The sequence below is a fragment of the Archocentrus centrarchus genome, chromosome 15 (genome assembly GCF_007364275.1).
Source record: "Archocentrus centrarchus isolate MPI-CPG fArcCen1 chromosome 15, fArcCen1, whole genome shotgun sequence".
Classification (NCBI taxonomy): Eukaryota; Metazoa; Chordata; class Actinopteri; order Cichliformes; family Cichlidae; genus Archocentrus; species Archocentrus centrarchus.
The window spans coordinates 11890817-11903527 of record NC_044360.1 but is presented as its reverse complement, the minus strand read 5'-3'; the positions used below and the strand labels follow the sequence as shown (position 1 = coordinate 11903527).

General features: G+C 37.8%; 1 protein-coding gene across 1 annotated transcript in view; it reads right to left on the bottom strand.

Moving 5' to 3' along the window:
- The window catches only part of grid1a (glutamate receptor, ionotropic, delta 1a), a 275638-nt gene that overhangs the window by 30563 nt on the left and 232364 nt on the right, over positions 1-12711 (bottom strand). Inside the window, exons 6-8 of the mRNA XM_030748669.1 lie at positions 7419-7592; positions 4471-4632; positions 3271-3390 (exon numbers count right to left, since the gene is read on the bottom strand). Coding sequence (XP_030604529.1) covers positions 3271-3390; positions 4471-4632; positions 7419-7592 — 456 coding nt within the window. The remainder of the gene's footprint in view (positions 1-3270; positions 3391-4470; positions 4633-7418; positions 7593-12711) is intronic.

The following is a 12711-nucleotide window of genomic DNA, read 5'->3' as shown; positions in this document are numbered from 1 at the left end:
GCTTCGACAATCGGATAATTTTATTGATATCAATTGTCAACCGAGGACTTTTAGCATTAACATGTGTTTGGCAGTGCTTACGGGGGCTTGGGATAGAATTTATATATAAATATATAAAAAATTATATAAAATAAGTATAATAAATATCACTTTACAGATGGGTCATTATCTAGTGAGAACGCAGACCCAGCAAACATAATTAATGGTAATTTGCCCAGCAGAGTATTATGATCAAAATGTTTAAAATAAAGGTTTCATATTTGTTGTTTTGGCTTGTGAAATGCTATTGGCCCATCGCACCGGTCTTTATCCACCTGTGGGTTAAAATCCAAGCAAGTACAAGAGGTTTGAAAACAGCAGAGGAGCCAGAAAGTGAGTTTCCAAAAGCTAGACATCGCAGTGCCTGGCAAATTAATCGCTAGATCAACAGCCCTATCAACCCCCTGCAGATCTATTGTTGGAAAGAGAGAAGTGCCCTTTAGAGACTATTTAATGTCATTTCTGCTTCATGGGTCTATGAGAAATAGAGATGAGCAGTAGGATGAATACATCAGCTATCAGGCACTGCCTGCTTTTTAGATGGTCCTGCAACAAGGCTTATTAGAGCTCATATGAACCTGCATCCACTATCATGAATATCAGTAGTCACGAGTTAGAAGGGTGATTTTTATCCAAACTAAGTGGCAGATTCAAGCAAGGGTCAATACACTTGGCTTCCTGGTGTCTGAGCTTGGGCTGGTCAATACAACGCTGCCAGATTTGGCCAGATTTTGACAGTACAGACTTGGTCTGATATGTTGCAAGGACTGCTCCAGTTAGCAGCACTTGGGCAGGTTTTAGGCCTGCACTGGCAACCAGAATTGTAAACATGTACTTTCTTCTGACTCTGGTTTAATATCACTTAAATCTGCCAAGAATCTAGTCGCCAGACATACCAGATTAAGGCTGTTGATGAAAAAGCCATTTCAGTGTTCTGGAGAGGAAATTAAAAGATGCATGTAATGACCAACTAAAATTTCAAGCTCAGGAAATGCTATGCACATGCATTATAGCAAGCAGACCCACCATAAGAATAAAGTTTTGTACATTTTTACATCAAAGTATCCATGTGATATCTTCTATCTTTAAGTCTGGTTGCACACATTTCTCAGGTAGCCATATAGATTATTTTCAGCACAAGTCAGGACAGTCAGGAACAGTGTCATAGGGCAAATCAGTACTAGCTGCTGCATATTATATTTTCATGAAAAATGCATTTTGACCCACATTTCGACTATAAAATTAAATGAGGAGAATTCAAAGTAGCATTTTAAGAGACTATCAAGCAGATATAAAGTAATATTTAATATAGGGTAATATTTTTGGTTTAAATGTGTTTAAAAGTGATAATAATACCAAGCGTAGACACAGTTGTGAATAACTACTGCATGATGCATGCAAGATGGTGGCTTGAAGGAGCAATTACATTCAAATGAATTGACTTTTCTCTATGAGAGCTTTGTGTAAGCTGGAAGTCATTAGCAATATCTGCTTACAGACGAGCTGACACATCAATAAGAGCAAACTGGGAAACCAAAACAACAACAACAACAACAACAACAGCATCGATCACTCTGCATCAGCTCTAGATGGTGGAGAAAACTCACAGTAGCCATCCAGGAAATAGTATTTCAGTCTTCATTACAGTTTCTAACCAGAAAGACGCCTCATCTAAGAGCTATCAGGCTGGGAAGAAAATGGACTGAATGCAGATAAATGATGATGGAGAGGGAGGAAACCAGGGCTGAAAAATGAGCAGAAAAGGTTAGTGAAGAAGAGAAGAAGTGACCAGAGAGGGGAGGATGAGCAGGATGGGAGATGAGAAGAAAAGATAAAAGAGAAGTGAAAGGGACAGAATGAGGATGGCTGTGAAAGGTTGGGAGGGGCAGGCATGTGGAGCACAACATGGACTCACTTTTACACCCAACTTGGGAAACACACACACACACACACACACACACACACACACACACACACACACACACACACACACACACACACACACACACACACACACACACACATCCCAAAACAAACAAAAAAAGCAGGAACCCAGTGTCATACTGCAGACATCCTAGTGTGATATAATAATTAGTCTCGTACATAGAAAGAGAAAGGAGAGGTACATGAATTCATGTCTGTTTTCACAGAGTAAATGGTTCTGCCAGCTAGTGAACACGCCAGGTAATGAACAACACTGCTGAACACTAGCTGGCACCCCATTATCTGACCTTGCTGTCCCCATTATCTGGCCCTGCTGTCCACTTGTGCCTCTAATGATTTTGAGATATAAGCGCCCACATGTTAGCTTGCTCTCTGGCCTTTGTTTTATGTTTGCCTGGCTGCATGCTCGAAGGTTTCTGAGATTCAACGGGGATCTCAGACAGATAAACAGGTTACACAATGCATACTTATTCGTGAGTGCACGGTGTGTATATATATGCTCCTCTGGGTGTCTGTCCTCCAAGCTAATCCTAATGACCACATTATGATGAATTGGCTCCATGATTTCAGTTAGGATGAGTGGTGATTAAATCTTCATTACTGCTTCTGGTCAGTCCTGCTCTACATAGATTGCCAAGAAACTCAATTCCTCTTCATTCAGGAAGAAGTCCCTGACTGAATCAGGACAAACAGTGACAAACAAATTACAGCTAAGAAAGGAGAGCACAAATAATGCTCTTAATCTCACTTCAGCTCTACGGCACTTAAAGATCAAACATGTTTCACAATAAAAGCTCCACAATCAACTCACAAAGCCTGATGCTTAGTAAAACATGCAAATGCCTGCACTCTTCACATAAGCAGAGATTAAACATGCCAAGGGGGAAAACGCAGGTTTAATAAACTCTAATATTAAATATTAAAAGTTAGCTTATTTGTGAGTACACAAGGAAAAAAAAAAAAAAACATACACACGTTTTATTTATCTTAACTCTTGGATTGCAACAAGCCAACATGATTGGTGTGATAGAATGGATGATTATAGCAAAGAAAGCTATTTAATTCCAGAGCTCCAGTAGAGGGCACCCAAATACCTGGCACCTAATTAATCCCTGTGACCATAGATTTCAGGGATCTGAGTACAGGTGAGTTTCTGTCCCTCCTGTAAGTTAATTTAATTCACCTTGTGATCTAGGAAAAAGCATTTAGTTTCAGGGCTCTGAACCAAAGAATAAAGACTGAGAAACCCAAGTCTTTTTTTTTAAACATAAGATTTTCTAGACTAACCCGTTTCACATCTTTCCCGAATGTCTCGCTGTAGCTGGTCCCAAGAATCTCAAACTGTACATGAGAATTAGAGCCTTCAGCACGGAAATCCATCAGTCCAGTCAGGCCACTTATCCGCCCCTGTTTGAAACAACAGCAGAATACATTAACAGTGTGAGATGTCATAAGAAAGAAGGGGAAGAAGCAGGGGCTGTGTATCTTGTGTGTTTCTGTCTATGATCTGTAGGTGTTGAAAAAAAATAATTGCCTACACATATTGTTACACAAAATAAATGTCTCTGCACGTAACAGTTTAGATTAAATGACTAATTTATTAAATTAACTTGCTGTAGAGTACAGCATGTAAAGAAAAAAATCAACTACTTGTTTTTTTAAGTAGTTTGAAGTAAGCTCAGATGGAGCTTTGGTAGGATTTTGCAATACTGTATGAACTGAATTTTCAAGGGGAATTTTGAGTACATCATATAATAAAATGTATGCAACTTATCCCTTTAATTGTACACCAACAAGCCTGAATCTACAAGTGCCATTCAACAAGAACTGTTGGTTCAGTAGGAGGTTATGAAAAACAATTAAGAAAATTTCAGATAAATAGCATGTTGCTATGAAACTCAAAGGAGAAAACTGAGTTTATTTAAATTATGTCATTATGAATATTACCATCATAACAATATGATCGATATTACCATGAACACCCTTTTTTTCCTTTGCTGTTTTGTCATGCTCAACTTGGTCATTTTCTGTCACACTTAAGATTAAAGCAGCATGACTCTCTGCAACAATGAAAAATTCCATTATCAGACTGAAATGGATGACATCAAGACACTTTCTGCTATATTATGCCTTATTTCAATGAGGTAACATTGAGGGTTACACAACCGCGGGCCTCAAAGCCCAGAATCAGCCACAAATCCATCCTGATGCCAAATGCAGAGATCACACATAACAATAAGCCTTACTGTAAAAATAACTGACTCGTTCAATGCACTTTCTCTGTTTTGAGTGTATGAATCACCTTTATAGCTGCTAATGCTTCTCATAAATCCTTCATTAAGCATTTCTAACTCTTAATCATCAATGACAAAATACTGCAATAACAGCTGCTATTAGTTCTTCACAAAAGAGCAAAAAAGAAAGAAAAAAGCAGCAGCTATAATAAAAACAAAACAAAACAAAAACAGCAACTTTGACCCCAAATACCTTTTGAATAGTGTCCAGCATAGACCATCCCCCATTCCATGGCTTGGTTGACTTCCTCATGCAGTTTAAGCTGGCCATACTGTGCCACTTCCTGTCCTCCAGTTTCCTATAGAAGGCGTTTGCCAGCATCAGGACACTGTCATACAGGTAGAGATTGGACACCTGATGGGGACAAAACAAGCAAATTATAAAATATATCGTTGAATTTTTTGGAAGTTTCTTCTTTGTAACACAGAACAGCACACTAACTCAGGATACTGCCAAGAAAACAAATATTAGTTTTCAGCAGTGCAGGAAATATCACAGTGTCTCAGTGCTGAAACTCAAAGCAGTGGCACAAAAGTAAAAAGTACTTGTTTTTCATTCTGGTAGAGTCTGTGAGATGGGCTGGAAAAAAAAAAAAAAGAAAGATTGTTGGCAAATAATAAACTCTTGCTAGAGAAGAGGAAAATGGTTACAGCTTGTGAGAAGTTGCTTCTTTTGTCTGACAGTGTCAGACCAGAATTATACCCCCCTGTAGATGTGTACATGGACAGCTGTGGACACTATAGACAAATAGTTGTTATAAGGCACTTCTTTTCTGCTTTCAATCCACATGGAGGACATATTCCAGCCATGTGCAGTAGATAAGCATCTATATTAACCATAAAACAAACTGGAGGATGCCTGTATGCAGCTACTATACCCTCTGATGGCAAGACAAGAGTTGAAAGTTTTGGACGTTTTGGTCCTTGTGTGCCCACAGATAGTGAAACTATAACAATCCTCTTTTTTGTGGTGAGATGAAGACTCAGCTTCTTACTTCTCTCGTGACTGCCCAAATTTATATTTGCAGGAAACTATCTGGTCAAGCACTGAAGATGATCTGCTGAAAAATGATGAGATTTGACTATTTGCATCTGTGAAACAATTTGCACAAGACTGACAAAAGGAAAAGGTCATGATGCTACTGCAGCCTGATGCAAAAACAACTGTTTCTGCTTCAGTAATCATCTGTCTAATGAATTTCAGAACTGCCATCAGTTCAGCTGTGTCCCATTCAATTGTACTGTGTCATATGAAGAATAATGTCAACTGCCTCCTGTCTTAGTGTGACAGTGGATTTGATAGCTCCTCTGGGTCAAGTCAAGTCAAATCCTCCCACAGCAGAATATCCATAGAGGCAACTGCAGGCAGGGACTTCTCAGTGGTAAAACACCATACAAGTTAATTCCCCAAGGTCACCAAGTCCGAAGCTAAGTCCAGGTAAGATGCATCTTGGTAGCTCTGGGTTTCTAAGGTTACACCACAGCTGAAGCATTGGCAAAAAAAAGAATTATTAGTACAGTAAACCACTGCACTTTACTTAGTGTTTAGCTATTCTGATGAATGCTTAAACTGCCATTACCCATTATTTAACCCTCTTTCATGTGAATTATTGAGGACTGTGGGTGCACACACCACATGGTTTTGCCATCTGTCCGGAGTAAGGATAAAAAAGAATGTGAACATTTCAATAGCACTACAGGGAACACAGTCATTTCACTACAGATGGATTGATCAAAAGTGTGAGAGGTGTAAGGAGCCACTCTTAACTCTGTATTGAAAGCAATAAGTGGCTGGGTGAGCAAGGTTACTTTAAAGACCCAAAGAAGAGAACGACATTGTGTAAGGAAGATAAGAAAGCCATACAGCATATCTCCTACACTGACCCTCTTTGTCATTGATTGAATTTACTTTTGGTCGGGTTCCTGTTTGATAAATCCTTAATACCAATCAAAGATAGCGCATACAATCACAGGTAGCGCATACCTTTTTACTATGGAAGCCACTGTTAAGCTTGCAGTATCTCATTTTATTAACAAGTAACACACTGATTTCAGGTTATCAATAAATTGAATTAATTCCCAGTTTATTTATATATATATATATATATATATATATATATATATATATATATATATATATATATATATATATATATATATATGTGTGTGTGTGTGTGTGTGTGTGTGTGTGTGTGTGTGTGTGTGTGTGTGTGTACAAACCCTTTGTTCATTTGAAACAATGATGTACTCTGTTCTCCCAGTTAGTCTCTAGACTCACTGAGATGCAGTCATTTATATTCATGGGCATTCATGTCCATCATAATTATCGTACCTAGGGAGTTTAGTATATATTCAGTTGCATGCATAATCAGTTAATATTTGTATTCACTGGCAGATGCTTGACTGTACTTTAACACCATGGATGCATGCTTATGCTATACAGTCACTACAAATACTGGGAATAATTTGTAGAAGTAATTATGTTCACAGATCTTTGTATAGCCTATTTGTGCTATACACAGAACAAAAAAGCACCACACAATGCTTATTTTTTGTGCCACTTGTGCTGGAAGAAGTGGATGATATATAAGCTTGTTGCTCCTGAAACACAAATTTCTTATACGTACTCACAGTAAAATGGATAAAAAAAAAATTAAGTGAACAAGGAAGAACAAACGAGGACTTAACACTAGACTAATGTAGCCATATGTGCACCATATTGCTATATGCCATTTTGTGCATCTTTAAAGGCTCTGAATTTAAATCTGAAAGTAGTTTTTGTTGGTATATATGTCCTTGTTTGGTGGAGATTTTAGAGCAGAGACTTTTTTTTGGCAGTTTTGTTGCTTTTTTTCCTGATTAAAGGGAAAAAAAAAAAGAAACTACTGTCATTGAAATCTGCTGTAATTGACTGCATTCAAACTGACAACAGGTACTTGCAACCTTTTCATGTTCAAGATAACAATAAGGAACCATTTAAATCTCAAGTACGCCACTAGGATTTGGTCTGTTTGAGCAAAATCATATATCCCACTGAGGAAAGTGGAAAAAAAGATGTTTATATAAATAAAACATACATATTGATGTTCTATTACATACAATAATTATATATATATATATATATATATATATGCTCTTTACCTCCAGGGACTGCAGATAACCCTCCTGCGGGTCACAGAGCAGAGAGGAGATGCGATGATTGTTTCTCATACAACGAACATTGGTGTCCCTCCACAACGGGAAGATCTGACGAATGATGGTCATTCGACCAAGGGAGCTGTGAACTAGCTCCATGATGTCCGAATCGCTCACCTCCTAAGGGCGAAGATGACAAAGAATCTTTTTAATTTACCTTTTCCACTGAATATGAGTTATGAATAGTGACAATTTTTATTAGACTGACATTTGCACAATGAGAAAAAAAATGACATAAACCATGAGGGTTTTTGGAAATTTTGATAAGTTAGCTAACGTTGGAGGGATTTGACTGTAACCACTTTTTGAGCAATTAATATATCAGATAACACGCATCAATTAAGTGAAAATAGATCCAACATAGTATAAAGGGATAAATGGTGAGGGCAGAAATATAAATTTATTTGGTCATCTTCAAGATCATTTTCTGCGAGCCTTAATTATTGTGTTATTACCATTACACAGTCAAATCAATGGTCATTTCAAGCATATGCACCACAATAATAGTTCAGGTGACCCTTGGTCCTCTTCTATGGGGGATACTTGTGTGAAGGATCAGATCAATATTCATGAGACACTGAACTGCCTACTAGTTTCCAGAGCAGGACAATCATCAATGCTGAGGCAGACAGTGAGTCTCCGGGGACACGTTGGGTTCATATGCCATCTGACAATAAAGCTGTGAGGTTACTGTCGGGTCAAAACTTAAGCATCCCCAGGTCCCTCACCAAACACGCCTCAATACATGCTCTCTATCAGTTTTCCTAATCAGATGCTTTGATCTCTCTCTTTTGCATCGACCTCCCTATTTTTTATTTCCCCCTGCAGGTCTCTGTCCAGACTCAGTGTTAATTTCTCAGGGCTTCTGTCACTGTATAGTGCTTTTCTTCTTTCAACCTAATGTGCTTTTCAATCTCTTATTATCTTGCCATCACTCCTAATATGTCTTTCTTTGTACCTCTACCTTATTTTACCTGACCATCACTCTTATTCTTTCTTTCTTTCACCACAAATTGTTTGTCCAAATCCACCTTTTTCAAATTCCTTTCTGCTTTTCAGCTTTTCTCCTTATATACATATCTTATGTCACACATATTGTATTCCACAAAATGTAAAAAAAACATTGTGGTGAGCAAGCTGAACCGATGCTTTCCAGTTTCCAAAATCTTATTTGTGTCATTGGTGATTCTAGCTCTTTTTTTTCCCCTCTTTTTCAGACTCTTCACAGTCAGACAAGTGGAACTGACGCATATTCATGAGTTGCCAAGACACTTTAATCAGGCAAATTATAGCTCACAACATGGTTCAGAGATGAGCTGCTCTCCCATCCAAGTTAATAACTTTTAGTGCCACCTAGTCCAAGCATTCTGTCACCATCACATGTGACATTTATGTCATAACCTGACCTGGCTGTGACATTTCCCAATAGGGCATTGCTCATGAAACATGTGCCTTTTAAACTTTGAGGAGAAAGTACCAATAGGAAAGACACGTACTCCAGGAAGCCGATTACAGTGGTCATCCCATGGATGGATTGAACTGTTAGAAGGGTTATTAATCTCAAGGGGCCACTCTATGTGATTATAATAGCCTATAAATCAAATCCTGATGAAATTCCGATGAAAACAGATAATATACAAACTGGTTTTAAACTCTACAGCACACAATTACTTCAGTCAATAAGCTCCTTCAAAATAACCCACTTAAATTTTTGAAAAAAGTGAATAAAAGATGGCAATGTTTCAGCAACCAAAATATATTAATCAAATTAAGTTCAGCTGACAGAAAGGCTAAATTATCCTCTTTGTGCTCTAAATTATCCTCTTCTATGTTATTAATCCCTCACTAGAAATACATAAAAATTACAATGTTAATCTGACAGTCATTGAATTAACAGTTAAGGTGCTCTTTTGAAGCTGCGGGTGACTAAACTGAGAGGAAATGGAGTTAGACATGAAGCGCAAAACACCATGGTTACGGCATTATTTCGAGTTGCTCTTGTCAATGAAACATACATGCACACCTTTTTAATATGCTTTGAATACACATTTGAGAGAAAAGGCAATAGCTAGACAGAAAATAATATTATTATTATATTAGGAAATGACCTAGTTATATACCCCAGTCATTTTATATTAGAAAAAAGTAAACATCACAAATATTGAAATCCACAGGAAAAAAAAGCCTTTTTTTATTTGTTACAAATTGAATGATGTTAGATATGTTGACACAAACGCCTTCCTCTTATACTCTTCTGATACTGTTTAGAAGATTATAGAAAATTAAAGGTTTTCTAAATTAAATATAATCCTACTCTCCGCTCTGTTGCTGTTGCACTTCTTGTGAAAGCTGATCATTAAGTATGATACCAGGAATCACACTAAATACACTATTTCACAAGTATAGATATAGTCTATTTACTTGTTTGCCATAGTGAGGACAAAGTTTTGGTGACGAGAGAAAGTAGAAAGGCTGCTTAAAGAGGAATGCATTTTTATTTAGTGGGGGGAAATGCAATATCAGCCGATGGGATCCTCTTTACAATGATATGATGCCAGTTTTTGAAAATACCAACTACATTAATGTGGAGTAAGATGAGAGTGCTTCAGTGATTATTGCCTTCGAGTTATTAATCCATTAAAACGGCTACTTCATTAGAGCAGGATATCACAAATATGACTTAAGGTGGGATGATGTTACAGTTACAATGATGCATTTATTAATCTTCTCTTTTGTTTCATTACTTTTTTTTTTCCCAGGGTAGTGCAGCTGTGTTAGCCATCTCATTACACAGACAACTGCTCATAAAGCCAGAAGGCCAAACCATAGGCACAGTGGAAACCAGAGTCATCACTTGTGGTGGAAATTTCAGTGCTATGATTTAACTTATATTTTATCTTGGAGGTGCAGTCTGTTATAATTTAAACTGCCCATTTATTAACCCCGGTGACATAAAATGGCTGTGGCTGTAACTGCTGTAACATTTAGATAAGGTGGTTCATAAGGGGAGTCTCATGTCTGGGGTCCTTTAGATTTATGACCATAACACTGGATGCCTCCTGTAGGCACAATTTCTGGGTTAATACATAATTTTTTGACATCCCAGTTAGGTTTCTGCATGGATGCTCATTGCGGTTAATAGTGTATATCTATATTTTTACGATGACTGTAGATGTAAAGTACACCTTCTTCAATTCTAAGGTTTTACATATCAGGAGAAGATTAAAAAAAAGATCTAGTCCTTACCAGGCCTTAAAATTAGATGAAAACAACTTGAGATGAACTACAATATGACATATTACACCATGCCATTATATTTTAAACAAAAACGAAGCCAAAGTGCATAAGCAGTGTGTGAAAAACAAAGTAAACCCCATGCTTGTGGAATCACCTTTAGCAACAATAATGTTAATCATATTCTGTATGACTTTACCAGTCTCTCTGAGGCTCGCAGGCATTGATTTATGCACAGCTGTCTTAAGACCGTCTGACAACATTTCAGTGGGTTGAAGTCTGAACTTTGAAGGGGCCACTGCAACACCTTGATTCTTGTTTTTTTCAGCCATTCTGTTGTATATTTGGTGGTGTGCTTGGGATCATTGTCCCGTTGCATGAACCAGTTTGTCTCAAGCTTTAGCTGTTGGACAGATGGCCCCACATTTTACTTTACAATACTTCAGTAAACAGAGGCATTCATAGTCAACTCAACATCTGCGAGGTGCCCAGGTCCTGTGGCTGCAAAACAAGCCCAAATAAGCCTCTGACGTTAGGGTGAATTTTCCACTCCTGGGAAGAGTCTTGAATGTTTTCCAGTAGAATGATGGACTTCAAATTGTTTGGAAATGACCTTTTAGCCCTTCCCAGACTGATGGACAGCAATAACTCCTTCTCTAAGATCATTACCGATGTCTTTCCTCTTTGGCATCGTGTTAACACATACATTAATGCTCTAGATGACAAAACCTCTGCTTTCATAGAGGTGGTTACAGTTGCTGATGATAAATTAATCAAGTGCATTTGATTAAAAGCACTTGCCTGCTACTTTCCCTCTTAATGCATAAGAAAGCAGTAAGGGAGTACTTAGTTTATCATACTCTGTTTCTGCATTTTGGCTTAATTTTTCTTACATAAATAATTACATAGTGTAATATTTTACATTTTATAGTACATGTGATGTTGTATTTGCCTCATTTTTGGACCTCTTGAGAACCAGATTACCTTTATTATACCATGATATGTAGAACCTTAGAATTTAAAGAGGGTATATTTTCTTTTTACCGTGACTGTATATTCTCTATGTCACAAGTGGCCACTTCAGCAATCCGCCTCCCAATCCCACAATCTGATGTGGCAGAGATTATGTCCTTAGAATAGATTTTCCATCTCAGTTGCTTGATGGGCAGCTACCCAAGACATCAGTCACATTATGACTGTCTTCCTTGACTCTGTCTGTCACAGCCGGCACAACCACCTAATCCATCAAACACTCTCAAGTGTCACTGTCCTACCTTTGAAGAGAGGAAGAAAAAAAACAACAACAACAACAACAACAACAAATCCTCCCAGGATGCACAATCCATCTGAGTCAACTAGACAGTGTCTGAGGCAGACAGCCTTCTGTGCGCTAGCAGCTGGAGCACCCTGGTTTAGTGGGTGGTTTAGCGAGGCACGCCTGCCTATCATCTCTTTGCCCTCCCGCTCACGTCGAGTCCCACTGCACTTTCTGCGCACCAATTTCAAAGATCATTTCTGAAGATTATGTTGTGAGGTCATTTGTGTTTTGAGTAAGTTCCTATATCCTAAGGGCTCATGAACTGTGTGCCATTCAAACTCTCTCAATTGGTTGGAAAATACATTTGTGTCAGGCCAAATCTAGAAATGTTTGCAATGGAAGCAAGTGCATATTTGGCTTCTCATATGTAAGGATTTTATTGTAATAAACAATAAAATTAAAATCTTTAGGTTTTAACTGTTGCTCAAACCAAACAAATAATCTGAACATGGTCACCTTGGCCTGCAGGAAGTTAAAACAGAATTTTGGGGCAATTGAAAAAAGAGAAAAAGGAAAAACTTTGCATTAATGAATGATGAAAACAATTATTAGTTGTGGTACTACTACTTTTGGCCTCAGATAAACTATCTTTGACCAGTGCTCAAGACCCTGACAATCAGTTTTAATATACTGTAATTTGATAATGCATTAAAGGTATAACTCTTATGTCACCCCCTAAGTCGGGCA